Source organism: Oncorhynchus nerka, linkage group LG25, assembly GCF_034236695.1.
Source record: "Oncorhynchus nerka isolate Pitt River linkage group LG25, Oner_Uvic_2.0, whole genome shotgun sequence".
In the NCBI taxonomy this organism is placed as follows: Eukaryota; Metazoa; Chordata; class Actinopteri; order Salmoniformes; family Salmonidae; genus Oncorhynchus; species Oncorhynchus nerka.
The window spans coordinates 5,316,346-5,336,345 of record NC_088420.1 but is presented as its reverse complement, the minus strand read 5'-3'; the positions used below and the strand labels follow the sequence as shown (position 1 = coordinate 5,336,345).

The 20,000-nt window shown below is 48.8% G+C and overlaps 1 protein-coding gene across 1 annotated transcript in view; it reads left to right on the top strand.

The window, feature by feature from the left end:
- The window catches only part of LOC115124934 (rootletin-like), a 285,112-nt gene that overhangs the window by 86,648 nt on the left and 178,464 nt on the right, over positions 1–20,000 (top strand). Inside the window, 4 exon segments of the mRNA XM_065009495.1 lie at positions 259–327; positions 3,844–3,990; positions 6,013–6,212; positions 17,612–17,794. Coding sequence (XP_064865567.1) covers positions 259–327; positions 3,844–3,990; positions 6,013–6,212; positions 17,612–17,794 — 599 coding nt within the window.

Genomic DNA, 20,000 nt, shown 5'->3' with positions numbered 1-20,000 from the left:
CCCTCTGGCTTCCTGTATGTTTGACCCCTCTGGCTTCCTGTATGTTTGACCCCTATGGCTTCCTGTATGTTTGACCCCTCTGGCTTCCTGTATGTTTGACCCCTCTGGCTTCCTGTATGTTTGACCCCTATGGCTTCCTGTATGTTTGGTTTCATGCATTCATATTTTTATATCCCCCGTCCCCATAAGAGGCCGTTGTTATAAATAATTTGTTATCTTAACTGACTTGCCCGTGAAATAAAATAAAAAATGTTACAGGAGACAAACAGAGCGAAGGACAGGGCAGAGACGGACGACTTTCAGAAGGTCCTAACCAGCATCACACAGGTATTCAGCATCACACAGGTAGTCAGCATCACACAGGTAGTCAGCATCACACAGGTAGTCAGCATCACACGGGTAGTCAGCATCACACAGTTATGCAGCATCACACAGGTATTCAGCCTGCTGCAGACCCTAACCAGCATCACACAGGTATTCAGCATCACACAGGTAGTCAGCCTGCTGCAGGTCCTAACCAGCATCACACAGGTAGTCAGCATCACACAGGTATTCAGCATCACACAGGTAGTCAGCCTCCTGCAGGTCCTAACCAGCATCACACAGGTATTCAGCATCACACAGGTATTCAGCCTGCTGCAGACCCTAACCAGCATCACACAGGTATTCCGCCTCCTGCAAGTCCTAACCAGCATCACACAGGTATTCAGCATCACACAGGTAGTCAGCCTGCTGCAGGTCCTAACCAGCATCACACAGGTAGTCAGCATCACACAGGTATTCAGCATCACACAGGTAGTTAGCATCACACAGGTAGTCAGCATCACACAGGTAGTCAGCATCACACAGGTATTCAGCCTGCTGCAGGTCCTAACCAGCATCACACAGGTAGTCAGCATCACACAGGTATTCAGCATCACACAGGTAGTTAGCATCACACAGGTATTCAGCATCACACATGTAGTCAGCATCACACAGTTATGCAGCATAGTCAGCATCACACAGGTAGTCAGCATCACACAGGTAGTCAGCATCACACAGGTATTCAGCCTGCTGCAGACCCCAACCAGCATCACACAGGTATTCCGCCTCCTGCAGGTCCTAACCAGCATCACACAGGTATTCAGCATCACACAGGTAGTCAGCCTCCTGCAGGTCCTAACCAGCATCATACAGGTAGTCAGCATCACACAGGTATTCAGCATCACACAGGTAGTCAGCCTCCTGCAGGTCCTAACCAGCATCACACAGGTATTCAGCATCACACAGGTATTCAGCCTGCTGCAGACCCTAACCAGCATCACACAGGTATTCCGCCTCCTGCAGGTCCTAACCAGCATCACACAGGTAGTCAGCCTCCTGCAGGTCCTAAACATCATCACACAGGTAATCAGCATCACACAGGTATTCAGCCTCCTGCAGGTCCTAACCAGCATCACACAGGTATTCAGCATCACACAGGTATTCAGCCTCCTGCAGGTCCTAACCAGCATCACACAGGTATTCAGCATCCTGCAGGTCCTAACCAGCATCACACAGGTAGTCAGCCTGCTGCGGGTCCTAACCAGCATCACACAGGTAGTCAGCCTGCTGCAGGTCCTAACCAGCATCACACAGGTAGTCAGCCTCCTGCAGGTCCTAACCAGCATCACACAGGTATTCAGCCTGCTGCAGGTCCTAACCAGCATCACACAGGTAGTCAGCCTGCTGCGGGTCCTAACCAGCATCACACAGGTAGTCAGCCTGCTGCAGGTCCTAACCAGCATCACACAGGTAGTCAGCCTCCTGCAGGTCCTAACCAGCATCACACAGGTATTCAGCCTGCTGCAGGTCCTGACCAGCATCACACAGGTATTCAGCCAGCTGCCAGTCTTAACCAGCATCATACAGGTAGTCAGCATCACACATGTAGTCAGCATCACACAGGTAATCAGCATCACACAGGTATTCAGCATCACACAGGTAGTCAGCATCACACAGGTATTCAGCATCACACAGGTAGTCAGCATCACACAGGTATTCAGCATCACACATAGTCAGCATCACACAGGTATTCAGCCTGCTGCAGGTCCTAACCAGCATCACACAGGTATTCAGCCTGCTGCAGATCCTAACCAGCATCACATAGGTAGTCGGCCTCCTGCAGGTCCTAACCAGCATCACACAGGTATTCAGCATCACACAGGTATTCAGCCTGCTGCAGATCCTAACCAGCATCACACAGGTATTCCGCCTCCTGCAGGTACTAACCAGCATCACACAGGTATTCAGCATCACACAGGTAGTCAGCCTCACACAGGTAGTCGGCCTCCTGCAGGTCCTAACCAGCATCACACAGGTATTCAGAATCACACAGGTATTCAGCCTGCTGCATGTCCTAACCAGCATCACACAGGTATTCAGCATCACACAGGTATTCAGCCTGCTGCAGATCCTAACCAGCATCACACAGGTATTCGGCCTCCTGCAGGTCCTAACCAGCATCACACAGGTATTCAGCCTCCTGCAGGTCCTAACCAGCATCACACAGGTAGTCAGCCTCCTGCAGGTCCTAAACATCATCACACAGGTAGTCAGCCTCCTGCAGGTCCTAACCAGCATCACACAGGTAGTCAGCATCACACAGGTAGTCAGCCTCACACAGGTATTCAGCCTGCTGCAGATCCTAACCAGCATCACACAGGTAGTCAGCCTCCTGCAGGTCCTAACTCGCATCACACAGGTAGTCACCATCACAGGTATTCAGCCTCCTGCAGGTGCTAACCAGCATCACACAGATAGTCAGCCTCCTGCAGGTCCTAACTCACATCACACAGGTAGTCAGCATCACACAGGTCTTCAGCCTCCTACAGGTGCTAACCAGCATCACACAGGTATTCAGCCTCCTGCAGGTGCTAACCAGCATCACTCAGGTAGTCAGCCTGCTGAATGTCCTGACCAGCATCACACAGGTAGTCAACCTGCTGCAGGTCCTAACCAGCATCACACGGGTAGTCAGCCTGCTGCAGGTCCTAACCAGCATCACACAGGTATTCAGCCTCCTGCAGGTGCTAACCAGCATCACTCAGGTAGTCAGCCTGCTGAAGGTCCTGACCAGCATCACACAGGTAGTCAGCCTGCTGCAGGTCCTGACCAGCATCACACGGGTAGTCAGCCTGCTGCAGGTCCTAACCAGCATCACACAGGTAGTCAGCCTCCTGCAGGTCCTGACCAGCATCACACAGGTAGTCAGCCTGCTGCAGGTCCTAACCAGCATCACACAGGTAGTCAGCCTGCTGCAGGTCCTGACCAACATCACACAGGTAGTCACCCTGCTGCAGGTCCTAACCAGCATCACACAGGTAGTCAGCCTGCTGCAGGTCCTGCCCAGCATCACACAGGTAGTCAGCCTGCTGCAGGTGCTAACCAGCGTCACACAGGTAGTCAGCCTGCTGCAGGTCCTAACCAGCATCACACAGGTAGTCAGCCTGCTGCAGGTCCTAACCAGCATCACACAGGTATTCAGGCCTGGCCTGGCCCATACCATATCACTATCAGTGCTTTTCATCAGTGCCGGTTTCCCAGAACCAGATTCAGTCGTGGAAATTGAAGTAAGAGTCTGTGTCCGAAATGGCACCCTATTCCCTATATAGTGTACTCATTTTAACCAGGCTCTGGTCAAAAGTAGTGCACTACATAGGGAATAGGGTGCCATTTGCAACACAAACCCGTGTGTTGTAATCCAAGACTAGACTTAGTCTGGTTGTGAGAAACTAGCCGTTTTTTACGTGTTCAGGTTCTTTTAAGCAAAGCTACTCAGGATGTTGCCTTCTCTTTCTCCAACCCATTCTACTTCCTGTTCAGCTGGTTCATGGTGGTGAGGATGGTTATGTCTCTGGTGGTCAACCTTCGTCCTCCTCCTCCTCACCTGTCCGGGGCCGCACTTCCCAATGCAGCAGCACCCTGATGGCTGTCAAAGGTCTCCTCTCCCAACACCAGATACAAACACAGGTCAGACAAATCTCTCGCTCAACACGGGATACCAGTCTTGGGGACAATTCCATTATCAATGCCAGTCAATGCATAAAGTCAACCATAAAGTCCCACATTTCCCTCATTGAAAAGCATGGCAGAGAATAGGGATTGGAATTTCAGTGTTATGGACTCCAAACCTGATGGTACTTGTAGTCTTCGACTATCCACAGACTGTAATTGGACAATCCCCAGACTGTAATTGGACGATCCACAGACTGTAATTGGACAATCCACAGACTGTAATTGGACGATCCCCAGACTGTAATTGGACGATCCCCAGACTGTAATTGGACAATCACCAGACTGTAATTGGACGATCCACAGACTGTAATTGGACGATCCACATAATGTAATTGGACGATCCCCAGACTGTAATTGGACGATCCACAGACTGTAATTGGACGATCCACAGACTGTAATTGGACGATCCACATACTGTAATTGGACGATCCCCAGACTGTAATTGGACGATCCACAGACTGTAATTGGACGATCCCCAGACTGTAATTGGACGATCCACAGACTGTAATTGGACGATCCAGAGACTGTAATTGGACGATCCACAGACTGTAATTGGACGATCCACAGACTGTAATTGGACAATCCACAGACTGTAATTGGACGATCCACAGACTGTAATTGGACGATCCAGAGACTGTAATTGGACGATCCAGAGACTGTAATTGGATGATCCACAGACTGTAATTGGACGATCCACAGACTGTAATTGGACGATCCCCAGACTGTAATTGGACGATCCCCAGACTGTAATTGGACGATCCACAGACTGTAATTGGACGATCCAGAGACTGTAATTGGACGATCCCCAGACTGTAATTGGACGATCCACAGACTGTAATTGGACGATCCACAGACTGTAATTGGACGATCCCCAGACTGTAATTGGACGATCCACATACTGTAATTGGACGATCCCCAGACTGTAATTGGACGATCCCCAGACTGTAATTGGACAATCCCCAGACTGTAATTGGACGATCCACAGACTGTAATTGGACGATCCACAGACTGTAATTGGACGATCCACAGACTGTAATTGGACAATCCCCAGACTGTAATTGGACGATCCACAGACTGTAATTGGACGATCCACAGACTGTAATTGGACGATCCACATACTGTAATTGGACAATCCCCAGACTGTAATTGGACGATCCACAGACTGTAATTGGACGATCCACAGACTGTAATTGGACGATCCACATACTGTAATTGGACGATCCCCAGACTGTAATTGGACGATCCACAGACTGTAATTGGACAATCCCCAGACTGTAATTGGACGATCCACAGACTGTAATTGGACGATCCAGAGACTGTAATTGGACGATCCACAGACTGTAATTGGACAATCCACAGACTGTAATTGGGCGATCCACAGACTGTAATTGGGCGATCCACAGACTGTAATTGGACGATCCAGAGACTGTAATTGACTGTAATTGGGCGATCCACAGACTGTAATTGGACGATCCACAGACTGTAATTGGACGATCCCAGACTGTAATTGGACTGTAATTTGGGCGAAATCCCAGACTGTAATTGGACGATCCAGACTGACGATCCACAGACTGTAATTGGACGATCCAGAGACTGTAATTGGACGATCCCCAGACTGTAATTGGACGATCCACAGACTGTAATTGGACGATCCACAGACTGTAATTGGACGATCCCCAGACTGTAATTGGACGATCCACATACTGTAATTGGACGATCCCCAGACTGTAATTGGACGATCCCCAGACTGTAATTGGACAATCCCCAGACTGTAATTGGACGATCCACAGACTGTAATTGGACGATCCACAGACTGTAATTGGACGATCCACAGACTGTAATTGGACGATCCAGAGACTGTAATTGGACGATCCAGAGACTGTAATTGGACGATCCACAGACTGTACGTGATAAACAATTGGTGATGTAAAAAAAACTACATTTGATTGATTGATTGAAATGTGATTGATAAAAAAGGACCTGCGTAGCCGGCTGGATGCAGCCCTGGGGCAGGTAGATATTCTACAAAGTAATCTGCAGGAGGAGGAGGAGGAGAGGAGGGACCTGGAGAGGAAGATGAAGGAGGTGCAGAGGGAGAAGCAGCAGGTTGAGAAGAGTCTGGAGGAGAAACACAGAGACAACCAGAGGTTCCACACCTCCCTGGACCTCCTCAACAGGTAATGTACTAAGGTCTGTGGGGGGTTACCGCAGGTCTGGGGGTCCCACAGGTCTGGGGGGGCAGGTCTGGAGGGGGGGTCCCGCAGGTCTGGAGAGGGGGTCCTGCAGGTCTGGGAGGGGGTCCCGCAGGTCTGGAGAGGGGGGTCCTGCAGGTCTGGGTGGGGGGGTCCCGCAGGTCTGGGGGCAGCTCTCCGGCTCCAGCTCCTCCAGCTCTCCAGGTCTGGTTAAGGGCGGGTGTTGTTGAGCTGGACAACGTTTTTGTGTTGACTGGGGTGTGTTCACCTGCTGTTCGCCATACTGGGTGAATGAATTTCCTCTTGGGGTTGCTCGCCTGTAGGGTTGTTTAATGAAGAGGTCTGGTCTGACACGTTCAGGGTGGGGGGGTATCTTTCTCAAGAGAGAGCTTCTCCTGCTACGCTCCCTCTTTGATTATGTGAAAGTCCAGCTGAAACTGTTTGGGATTGCCCTCTACCAATACTGTTCCAGACTTGTACAGGTTGACATTGGTTGATTCAGAGTCCTCGTTGGCTGATTCAGAGTCCTCGTTGTCTGACTCAGAGTCCTCGTTGGCTGACTCAGAGTCCTCGTTGGCTGACTCAGAGTCCTCGTTGTCTGACTCAGAGTCCTCGTTGGCTGACTCAGAGTCCTCGTTGGCTGACTCAGAATCTTCGTTGTCTGACTCAGAGTCCTCATTGGCTGACTCAGAATCTTCGTTGTCTGACTCAGAGTCTTCGTTGGCTGACTCAGAGTCTTCGTTGGCTGACTCAGAGTCTTCGTTGGCTGACTCAGAGTCCTTGTTGTCTGATTCAGAGTCCTCGTTGGCTGATTCAGAGTCCTCGTTGGCTGACTCAGAGTTTACGTTGGCTGACTAAGAGTCTTCCTCTTTAACAGAGTCTAGTATAATATAGCACTGACATCCAGAGTCTGTGTTAATATAGCACTGTTGGCTGACTGTGCCAGTGGTCTGTGTTAATATAGACTTCAGAGTGGTCTGGTTAATATAGCACTGCGTCATGCCAGGGGATGGTCTGTGTTAATATAGCACTGTGCCAGGGGATGGTCTGGTTAATATAGCACTGCGTCATGCCAGGGGATGGTCTGTGTTAATATAGCACTGCGTCATGCCAGGGGATGGTCTGTGTTAATATAGCACTGCGTCATGCCAGGGGATGGTCTGGTTAATATAGTCTGCCAGGGGATGGTCTGGTTAATATAGCACTGTGCCAGAGGATGGTCTGTGTTAATATAGCACTGTGCCAGGGGATGGTCTGTGTTAATATAGCACTGTGCCAGGGGATGGTCTGTGTTAATATAGCACTGTGCCAGGGGATGGTCTGTTTAATATAGCACTGCGTCATGCCAGGGGATGGTCTGGTTAATATAGCACTGCGTCATGCCAGGGGATGGTCTGTGTTAATATAGCACTGTGCCAGGGGATGGTCTGTGTTAATATAGCACTGTGCCAGGGGATGGTCTGTGTTAATATAGCACTGTGCCAGGGGATGGTCTGTGTTAATATAGCACTGTGTCATGCCAGGGGATGGTCTGGTTAATATAGCACTGTGTCTGCCAGGGGATGGTCTGTGTTAATATAGCACTGCGTCATGCCAGGGGATGGTCTGTGTTAATATAGCACTGTGCCAGGGGATGGTCTGTGTTAATATAGCACTGTGCCAGGGGATGGTCTGGTTAATATAGCACTGTCTGGTTAATATAGCACTGGGGGATGGTCTGGTTAATATAGCACTGTGCCAGGGGATGGTCTGGTTAATATAGCACTGTGCCAGGGGATGGTCTGGTTAATATAGCACTGTGCAGGGGATGGTCTGTTAATATAGCACTGTGCCAGGGGATGGTCTGGTTAATATAGCACTGTGCCAGGGGATGGTCTGTGTTAATATAGCACTGTGCCAGGGGATGGTCTGTGTTAATATAGCACTGTGCCAGGGGATGGTCTGGTTAATATAGCACTGTGCCAGGGGATGGTCTGTGTTAATATAGCACTGTGCCAGGGGATGGTCTGGTTAATATAGCACTGTGCCAGGGGATGGTCTGTGTTAATATAGCACTGTACCAGGGGATGGTCTGTGTTAATATAGCACTGTGCCAGGGGATGGTCTGGTTAATATAGCCAGGGGATGGTCTGTGTTAATATAGCACTGTGCCAGGGGATGGTCTGGTTAATATAGCACTGTGCCAGGGGATGGTCTGGTTAATATAGCACTGTGTCCAGGGGATGGTCTGTGTTAATATAGCACTGTGCCAGGGGATGGTCTGGTTAATATAGCACTCCAGGGATGGTCTGTTAATATAGCACTGTGCCAGGGGATGGTCTGGTTAATATAGCACTGTGCCAGGGGATGGTCTGGTTAATATAGCACTGTACCAGGGGATGGTCTGGTTAATATAGCACTGTGCCAGGGGATGGTCTGGTTAATATAGCACTGTGCCAGGGGATGGTCTGGTTAATATAGCACTGTGCCAGGGGATGGTCTGGTTAATATAGCACTGTGCCAGGGGATGGTCTGTGTTAATATAGCACTGTGCCAGGGGATGGTCTGGTTAATATAGCACTGTGCCAGGGGATGGTCTGGTTAATATAGCACTGTGCCAGGGGATGGTCTGGTTAATATAGCACTGTGCCAGGGGATGGTCTGGTTAATATAGCACTGTGTGGTCATATAGCACTGTGCCAGGGGATGGTCTGGTTAATATAGCACTGTACCAGGGGATGGTCTGGTTAATATAGCACTGTACCAGGGGATGGTCTGTGTTAATATAGCACTGTGTCTGGTGCCAGGGGATGGTCTGGTTAATATAGCACTGTGCCAGGGGATGGTCTGTGTTAATATAGCACTGTGCCAGGGGATGGTCTGGTTAATATAGCACTGTGCCAGGGGATGGTCTGGTTAATATAGCACTGTGCCAGGGGATGGTCTGTGTTAATATAGCACTGTGCCAGGGGATGGTCTGGTTAATATAGCACTGTGCCAGGGGATGGTCTGTGTTAATATAGCACTGTGCCAGGGGATGGTCTGGTTAATATAGCACTGTGCCAGGGGATGGTCTGGTTAATATAGCACTGTGTCATGCCAGGGGATGGTCTGTGTTAATATAGCACTGTGCCAGGGGATGGTCTGTGTTAATATAGCACTGTGCCAGGGGATGGTCTGGTTAATATAGCACTGTGCCAGGGGATGGTCTGGTTAATATAGCACTGTGCCAGGGGATGGTCTGTGTTAATATAGCACTGTGTCAGGGGATGGTCTGGTTAATATAGCACTGTACCAGGGGATGGTCTGGTTAATATAGCACTGCGTCATGCCAGGGGATGGTCTGGTTAATATAGCACTGTGCCAGGGGATGGTCTGGTTAATATAGCACTGTGCCAGGGGATGGTCTGGTTAATATAGCACTGTGTCATGCCAGGGGATGGTCTGGTTAATATAGCACTGTGCCAGGGGATGGTCTGGTTAATATAGCACTGTGGTCTGGTTAATATAGCACTGGGGGATGGTCTGGTTAATATAGCACTGTGCCAGGGGATGGTCTGGTTAATATAGCACTGTGTCATGCCAGGGGATGGTCTGTGTTAATATAGCACTGTGCCAGGGGATGGTCTGGTTAATATAGCACTGTGCCAGGGGATGGTCTGGTTAATATAGCACTGTACCAGGGGATGGTCTGGTTAATATAGCACTGCGTCATGCCAGGGGATGGTCTGGTTAATATAGCACTGTGCCAGGGGATGGTCTGGTTAATATAGCACTGCGTCATGCCAGGGGATGGTCTGGTTAATATAGCACTGTGCCAGGGGATGGTCTGGTTAATATAGCACTGTACCAGGGGATGGTCTGGTTAATATAGCACTGTACCAGGGGATGGTCTGGTTAATATAGCACTGTGTCAGGGGATGGTCTGTGTTAATATAGCACTGTACCAGGGGATGGTCTGTGTTAATATAGCACTGTGTGGTCAATGCACTGTACCAGGGGATGGTCTGTGTTAATATAGCACTGTGCCAGGGGATGGTCTGGTTAATATAGCACTGTGCCAGGGGATGGTCTGGTTAATATAGCACTGTGCCAGGGGATGGTCTGGTTAATATAGCACTGTACCAGGGGATGGTCTGGTTAATATAGCACTGTGCCAGGGGATGGTCTGGTTAATATAGCACTGTGCCAGGGGATGGTCTGGTTAATATAGCACTGTACCAGGGGATGGTCTGGTTAATATAGCACTGTACCAGGGATGGTCTGTGTTAATATAGCACTGTGCCAGGGGATGGTCTGTGTTAATATAGCACTGTGCCAGGGGATGGTCTGGTTAATATAGCACTGTGTCAGGGGGGATGGTCTGGTTAATATAGCACTGTGCCAGGGGATGGTCTGGTTAATATAACACTGTGCCAGGGGATGGTCTGTGTTAATATAGCACTGTGCCAGGGGATGGTCTGTGTTAATATAGCACTGTGCCAGGGGATGGTCTGGTTAATATAGCACTGTGTCATGCCAGGGGATGGTCTGGTTAATATAGCACTGTGTCATGCCAGGGGATGGTCTGGTTAATATAGCACTGTGCCAGGGGATGGTCTGGTTAATATAGCACTGTACCAGGGGATGGTCTGTGTTAATATAGCACTGTGTCATGCCAGGGGATGGTCTGGTTAATATAGCACTGTGCCAGGGGATGGTCTGGTTAATATAGCACTGTGGTCTGTGTCACTGTGCCAGGGGATGGTCTGGTTAATATAGCACTGTGCCAGGGGATGGTCTGGTTAATATAGCACTGTACCAGGGGATGGTCTGTGTTAATATAGCACTGTGCCAGGGGATGGTCTGGTTAATATAGCACTGTGCCAGGGGATGGTCTGGTTAATATAGCACTGTGCCAGGGGATGGTCTGGTTAATATAGCACTGTGCCAGGGGATGGTCTGGTTAATATAGCACTGTGTCAGGGGATGGTCTGGTTAATATAGCACTGTGCCAGGGGATGGTCTGGTTAATATAGCACTGTGCCAGGGGATGGTCTGTGTTAATATAGCACTGTGCCAGGGGATGGTCTGTGTTAATATAGCACTGTGCCAGGGGATGGTCTGTGTTAATATAGCACTGTGCCAGGGGATGGTCTGTTAATATAGCACTGTGCCAGGGGATGGTCTGGTTAATATAGCACTGTGCCAGGGGATGGTCTGGTTAATATAGCACTGTGCCAGGGGATGGTCTGGTTAATATAGCACTGTGCCAGGGGATGGTCTGGTTAATATAGCACTGTGTCCAGGGATGGTCTGGTTAATATAGCACTGTGCCAGGGGATGGTCTGGCACTGTATGCCAGGGGATGGTCTGGTTAATATAGCACTGTGTCATGCCAGGGGATGGTCTGGCACTGTGCCAGGGGATGGTCTGGTTAATATAGCACTGTGCCAGGGGATGGTCTGGTTAATATAGCACTGTGCCAGGGGATGGTCTGGTTAATATAGCACTGTGTCAGGGATGGTCTGCACTGTGCCAGGGGATGGTCTGGTTAATATAGCACTGTGTCAGGGGATGGTCTGGTTAATATAGCACTGTGCCATGCCAGGGATGGTCTGTGTTAATGCACTGTGCCAGGGGATGGTCTGGTTAATATAGCACTGTGTCATGCCAGGGGATGGTCTGGTTAATATAGCACTGTGCCAGGGGATGGTCTGTGTTAATATAGCACTGTGTTAATATAGCACTGCCAGGGGATGGTCTGTGTTAATATAGCACTGTGCCAGGGGATGGTCTGGTTAATATAGCACTGCGTCATGCCAGGGGATGGTCTGGTTAATATAGCACTGTGTCAGGGGATGGTCTGTGTTAATATAGCACTGTGCCAGGGGATGGTCTGTGTTAATATAGCACTGTGCATGCCAGGGGATGGTCTGTACACTGGCCAGGGGATGGTCTGTGTTAATATAGCACTGTGTCCAGGGGATGGTCTGTGTTAATATAGCACTGTGTCCAGGGGATGGTCTGTGTTAATATAGCACTGTCATGCCAGGGGATGGTCTGTGTTAATATAGCACTGTGCCAGGGGATGGTCTGGTTAATATAGCACTGTGCCAGGGGATGGTCTGGTTAATATAGCACTGTGCCAGGGGATGGTCTGTGTTAATATAGCACTGTGCCAGGGGATGGTCTGGTTAATATAGCACTGTGTCAGGGGATGGTCTGGTTAATATAGCACTGTGCCAGGGATGGTCTGGTTAATATAGCACTGTGCCAGGGGATGGTCTGGTTAATATAGCACTGTGCACAGGGGATGGTCTGGTTAATATAGCACTGTGTCAGGGATGGTCTGGTTAATATAGCACTGTGTCAGGGGATGGTCTGGTTAATATAGCACTGTGTCAGGGGATGGTCTGGTTAATATAGCAGGGGATGGTCTGTGTTAATATAGCACTGTGCCAGGGGATGGTCTGGTTAATATAGCACTGTGCCAGGGGATGGTCTGTGTTAATATAGCACTGTGCCAGGGGATGGTCTGTGTTAATATAGCACTGTGTCATGCCAGGGGATGGTCTGGTTAATATAGCACTGTGCCAGGGGATGGTCTGGTTAATATAGCACTGTGCCAGGGGATGGTCTGGTTAATATAGCACTGTGCCAGGGATGGTCTGTGTTAATATAGCACTGTGCCAGGGAATGGTCTGGTTAATATAGCACTGTGCCAGGGGATGGTCTGGTTAATATAGCACTGTACCAGGGATGGTCTGTGTTAATATAGCACTGTGCCAGGGGATGGTCTGGTTAATATAGCACTGCATGTGCCAGGGGATGGTCTGTGTTAATATAGCACTGTGCCAGGGGATGGTCTGGTTAATATAGCACTGTGCCAGGGATGCCAGGGGGGATGGTCTGGTTAATATAGCACTGTACCAGGGGATGGTCTGGTTAATATAGCACTGTACCAGGGCTGCTGCTGGTCTGGTTAATATAGCACTGTGCCAGGGGATGGTCTGGTTAATATAGCACTGCCAGGGGGGATGGTCTGGTTAATATAGCACTGTGCCAGGGGATGGTCTGGTTAATATAGCACTGTGCCAGGGGATGGTCTGGTTAATATAGCACTGTGCCAGGGGATGGTCTGGTTAATATAGCACTGTGCCAGGGGATGGTCTGTGTTAATATAGCACTGTGTCATGCCAGGGGATGGTCTGGTTAATATAGCACTGTGCCAGGGGATGGTCTGGTTAATATAGCACTGTGCCAGGGGATGGTCTGGTTAATATAGCACTGTGCCAGGGGATGGTCTGGTTAATATAGCACTGTGCACATGGGGGATGGTCTGGTTAATATAGCACTGTGCCAGGGGATGGTCTGTGTTAATATAGCACTGTGCCAGGGGATGGTCTGGTTAATATAGCACTGTGCCAGGGGATGGTCTGTGTTAATATAGCACTGTGCCAGGGGATGGTCTGTGTTAATATAGCACTGTACCAGGGGATGGTCTGGTTAATATAGCACTGTGCCAGGGGATGGTCTGTGTTAATATAGCACTGTGCCAGGGGATGGTCTGGTTAATATAGCACTGTGCCAGGGGATGGTCTGAATGGTCTAGCACTGTACCAGGGTGGTCTGGTAATATAGCACTGTGCCAGGGGATGGTCTGGTTAATATAGCACTGCCAGGGGATGGTCTGGTTAATATAGCACTGTGTCATGCCAGGGATGGTCTGTGTTAATATAGCACTGTGCCAGGGGATGGTCTGGTTAATATAGCACTGTGCCAGGGGATGGTCTGCACTGTGCCAGGGGATGGTCTGGTTAATATAGCACTGTGCCAGGGAATGGTCTGGTTAATATAGCACTGTGCCAGGGGATGGTCTGGTTAATATAGCACAGTGCCAGGGGATGGTCTGGTTAATATAGCACTGTGTCAGGGGATGGTCTGGTTAATATAGCACTGTGCCAGGGGATGGTCTGGTTAATATAGCACTGTGCCAGGGGATGGTCTGGTTAATATAGCACTGTGCCAGGGGATGGTCTGTGTTAATATAGCACTGTGCCAGGGGATGGTCTGGTTAATATAGCACTGTGCCAGGGGATGGTCTGGTTAATATAGCACTGTGCCAGGGGATGGTCTGGTTAATATAGCACTGTGTCAGGGGATGGTCTGTGTTAATATAGCAGCACTGTGCCAGGGGATGGTCTGTGTTAATATAGCACTGTGCCAGGGGATGGTCTGGTTAATATAGCACTGTGCCAGGGGATGGTCTGGTTAATATAGCACTGTGTCAGGGGATGGTCTGTGTTAGGGGATATATAGCACTGTGCCAGGGGATGGTCTGGTTAATATAGCACTGTGCCAGGGGATGGTCTGGTTAATATAGCACTGTGTTGGTCTGGTTAATATAGCACTGTGCCAGGGGATGGTCTGGTTAATATAGCACTGTGCCAGGGGATGGTCTGGTTAATATAGCACTGTGCCAGGGGATGGTCTGGTTAATATAGCACTGTGCCAGGGGATGGTCTGGTTAATATAGCACTGTGCCAGGGGATGGTCTGGGATGGTCTGGTTAATATAGCACTGTGCCAGGGGATGGTCTGGTTAATATAGCACTGTGCCAGGGGATGGTCTGGTTAATATAGCACTGTGCCAGGGGATGGTCTGTGTTAATATAGCACTGTGCCAGGGGATGGTCTGGTTAATATAGCACTGTGTCAGGGGATGGTCTGGTTAATATAGCACTGTGTCAGGGGATGTCTGGTTAATATAGCACTGTGCACAGGGGATGGTCTGGTTAATATAGCACTGTGCCAGGGAATGGTCTGTGTTAATATAGCACTGTGTCAGGGGATGGTCTGTGTTAATATAGCACTGTGTCAGGGGATGGTCTGTGTTAATATAGCACTGTGTCAGGGGATGGTCTGTGTTAATATAGCACTGTGTCAGGGGATGGTCTGTGTTAATATAGCACTGTGTCAGGGGATGGTCTGTGTTAATATAGCACTGTGTCAGGGGATGGTCTGTGTTAATATAGCACTGTGTCAGGGGATGGTCTGGTTAATATAGCACTGTGTCAGGGGATGGTCTGTGTTAATATAGCACTGTGTCAGGGGATGGTCTGTGTTAATATAGCACTGTGCCAGGGGATGGTCTGTGTTAATATAGCACTGTGTCAGGGGATGGTCTGTGTTAATATAGCACTGTGTCAGGGGATGGTCTGTTAATATAGCACTGTGCCATGGTGGTCTGTGTTAATATAGCACTGTCATGTCAGGGGATGGTCTGTGTTAATATAGCACTGTGTCATGGTCTGTGTTAATATAGCACTGATGGTTAATATAGCACTGTGTTACTGTGTCAGGGGATGGTCTGCAATATAGCGTCATGCCAGGGGATGGTCTGTGTTAATATAGCACTGTGCCAGGGGATGGTCTGGTTAATATAGCACTGTGCCAGGGGATGGTCTGTGTTAATATATCTGTCATGCCAGGGGATGGTCTGTGTTAATATAGCAGTTGCAGGGGATGGTCTGTGTTAATATAGCACTGTCATGCCAGGGGATGGTCTGAAAAAATATATCACTGTGCGATTCTTAATATAGCGTAAGGATGGTCTGTTTTAGCACTGTACTCTGGTTCCGTGCGTTGTCATTTTTTACATAGCAAGGGGTGGTCTGGGGAGGGAGGTCTGGTTAATATAGCACTGCCTCTGTATTTAGGTGGGGCGAATATAGCACTCTCCAGGGGATGGCCAGGGGATGGTCTGTGTTAAACTGTGCTCCTGCCTTTGCTGGGCTCAACGACTTTGACACCTTTTCCCTTTACACCTCAGTGCTAATTGACGTTGCAGTCAGATCTGTTCTGCAGATTTCTGTTGTGCTTATTTTACCAGTCGTTGGTTTGCCAGAGCATTTGCTGTATAGTCCTTGGGAATAAGAATCTTTGGTAGTATGAATCCTTCCGGGTACTTTTGTCCCAAACCAGGTTGTAGGTTGGAGGTTTGATTTGGAGTGAAGGTTATGTTGTGAAGGGTAGTATCCTGGATATGTCTTGGTGACATAGTGTTGTGAAGGGTAGTATCCTGTCTATGTCCTGGTGACATAGTGAAGGGTAGTATCCTGGATATGTCTTGGTGACATAGTGTTGTGAAGGGTAGTATCCTGTCTATGTCCTGGTGACATAGTGAAGGGTAGTATCCTGGATATGTCTTGGTGACATAGTGTTGTGGAGGGTAGTATCCTGTCTATGTCCTGGTGACATAGTGTTGTAGAGGGTAGTATCCTGTCTATGTCCTGGTGACATAGTGAAGGGTAGTATCCTGTATATGTCCTGGTAACATAGTGAAGGGTAGTATCCTGTATATGTCCTGGTGACATCGTGTTGTAGAGGGTAGTATCCTGTCTATGTCCTGGTGACATAGTGGAGGGTAGTATCCTGTATATGTCCTGGTGACATCGTGTTGTAGAGGGTAGTATCCTGTATATGTCATGGTGACATCGTGTTGTAGAGGGTAGTATCCTGGATCTGTTCTGGTGACATAGTGGAGGGTAGTATCCTGGATATGTCCTGGTGACATAGTGTTGTGAAGGGTAGTATCCTGGATATGTTCTGGTGACATAGTGTTGTGGAGGGTAGTATCCTGTCTATGTCCTGGTGACATAGTGTTGTAGAGGGTAGTATCCTGTCTATGTCCTGGTGACATAGTGAAGGGTAGTATCCTGTATATGTCCTGGTAACATAGTGAAGGGTAGTATCCTGTATATGTCCTGGTGACATCGTGTTGTAGAGGGTAGTATCCTGTATATGTCCTGGTGACATAGTGAAGGGTAGTATCCTGTATATGTCCTGGTGACATCGTGTTGTAGAGGGTAGTATCCTGTATATGTCCTGGTGACATAGTGTTGTAGAGGGTAGTATCCTGTATATGTCCTGGTGACATAGTGTTGTAGAGGGTAGTATCCTGTATATGTCCTGGTGACATAGTGTTGTAGAGGGTAGTATCCTGTATATGTCCTGGTGACATCGTGTTGTAGAGGGTAGTATCCTGTATATGTCATGGTGACATCGTGTTGTAGAGGGTAGTATCCTGGATCTGTTCTGGTGACATAGTGGAGGGTAGTATCCTGGATATGTCCTGGTGACATAGTGTTGTGAAGGGTAGTATCCTGGATTTGTCCTGGTGACATAGTGAAGGGTAGTATCCTGTATATGTTCTGGTGACATAGTGTTGTGAAGGGTAGTATCCTGGATATGTTCTGGTGACATAGTGTTGTGAAGGGTAGTATCCTGGATATGTCCTGGTGACATAGTGTTGTGAAGGGTAGTATCCTGGATCTGTTCTTGTGGGAAAATCCACGTTTATCCAACTCTAAATCATATATATTTTTTAAAACATACTCTCTCTCTCTCTCCTCCTCCCACCAGTGAGAACGTCAGCATGGAGAAGCTGGTTGTGGGCCTCCAGCAGAAGACAGAGTCCCTGGGGTCAGAGCTGGAGGTGATGAGGGGGTCGGCTGGGGATCTCCAGAGACAGAGAGACCTGCTCCGCCAGCAGAGAGACGACCTGGAGAGACAGCTGGAACGCCAACGCACCGAGGCCCAGAGAGGGTAGGTCTGGGGAAACAGCACACACACACACACACACACACACACGTGCACATGCTCACAGACGCACACACACACACAGACACACATGAGGAGGAGGAGGAGGAGGAGGAGGAGGAGGAGGAGGGGGGGAGGAGGAGGAGGAGGAGGGGGAGAAGGAGAAGGAGGAGAAGGAGGAGAAGGAGAAGGAGGAGGAGGAGAGTGGAAGAAGAGAGAGAGCATCATCCCTCTATCCTGCTGCTTTTCTATCTGTTTGTTGAGAGTTGAGATCAGGAACACGTGTCATTCTCAGAGCAGGACAGAGCCCAGATCTCTCTAGGAAAATGTTGCATTACTACATTACAAACTAATGCTAGAGGGATGAGAGAGTAGAGAGAAGAGAGAAGAGAGATGAGAGAGTAGAGAGAGTAGAGAGAGTAGAGAGAAGAGAGAGAAGAGAGGGATGAGAGAGTAGAGATAGTAGAGAGAAGAGAGGGATGAGAGAGTAGAGAGAGTAGAGAGTAGAGAGAGAAGAGAGAAGAGAGGGATGAGAGAGTTGAGAGAGTAGAGAGAGTAAAGAGGGAAGAGAGGGATGAGAGAGTAGAGAGAGTAGAGAGAGAAGAGAGAAGAGCGGGGTGAGAGAGTAGAGAGAAGAGAGGGATGAGAGAGTAGAGAGAGTAGAGAGAAGAGAGGGATGAGAGAGTAGAGAGAAGAGAGGGATGAGAGAGTAGAGAGAGAAGAGAGAGTAGAGAGAAGAGAGGGGTGAGAGAGTAGAGAGAGTAGAGAGAAGAGAGGGATGAGAGAGTAGAGAGAGTAGAGAGAAGAGAGGGATGAGAAAGTAGAGGGATGAGAGAGTAGAGAGAGTAGAGAGAAGAGAGGGAGAGTTGAGAGGGATGAGAGAAGAGGGATGAGAGAGTAGAGAGAGTAGAGAGAGTAGAGAGAGAAGAGAGGGATGAGAGAGTAGAGAGAGAAGAGAGGGAGAGTTGAGAGGGATGAGAGAAGAGGGATGAGAGAGTAGAGAGAAGAGAGGGATGAGAGAGTAGAGAGATTAAAGAGAAGAGAGGGATGAGAGAGTAGAGAGAGTAGAGAGAAGAGAGGGATGAGAGAGTAGAGAGAGTAGAGAGTAGAGAGAGAAGAGAGAAGAGAGGGATGAGAGAGTTGAGAGAGTAGAGAGAGTAAAGAGAGAAGAGAGGGATGAGAGAGTAGAGAGAGTAGAGAGAGAAGAGAGAAGAGCGGGGTGAGAGAGTAGAGAGAAGAGAGGGATGAGAGAATAGAGAGAGTAGAGAGATGAGAGGGATGAGAGAGTAGCGAGAGTAGAGAGAAGAGAGGGATGAGAGAGTAGAGAGAAGAGAGGGATGAGAGAGTAGAGAGAGAAGAGAGATTAGAGAGAAGAGAGGGATGAGAGAGTAGAGAGAAGAGAGGGATGAGAGAGTAGAGGGATGAGAGAGTAGAGAGAGTAGAGAGAAGAGAGGGAGAGTTGAGAGGGATGAGAGAAGAGGGATGAGAGAGTAGAGAGAGTAGAGAGAGTAGAGAGAAGAGAGGGATGAGAGAGTAGAGAGAGTAGAGAGAAGAGAGGGAGAGTTGAGAGGGATGAGAGAAGAGGGATGAGAGAGTAGAGAGAAGAGAGGGATGAGAGAGTAGAGAGAGTAGAGAGAAGAGAGGGATGAGAGAGTAGAGAGAAGAGAGGGAGAGTAGAGAGGGATGAGAGAGTAGAGAGAGTAGAGAGTTGAGAGGGATGAGAGAATAGAGAGAGTAGAGAGTTGAGAGGGAGAAGAGAGAGAAGAGAGAGAGTTAAGAGAGGGAGAAGAGAGAGAAAAGAGAGAGTTGAAAAGAGAGAGAGAGTTGAGAGAGTTGAAAGAATAGAGAGAGAAAAGAGAGAGAATAGAGAGAGAATAGAGAGAGTATAGAGAGAATAGAGAGAGAGAGAGTAGGGAGGATTGAGAGAAGAGAGAGTAGGAGAGAGAGAGAGAGAGAAGAATAGAGAGGGAGAGCGAGAATAGAGAGAGGAGAGAGAGAGGAGAGAGAGTTGAGAGAATAGAGAAGAGAGAGGGAAGAGAGAGGAGAGAGAGTGGAGAGAATAGAGAGAGTATAACGAGAATAGAGAGAGAATAGAGAGAATAGAGAGAGTAGAAAGAGAATAGAGAGAGTAGAAATAGAATAGAGAGAGTAGAAAGAGAATAGAGAGAGTAGAAAGAGAATAGAGAGAGTAGAAAGAGAATAGAGAGGGAAG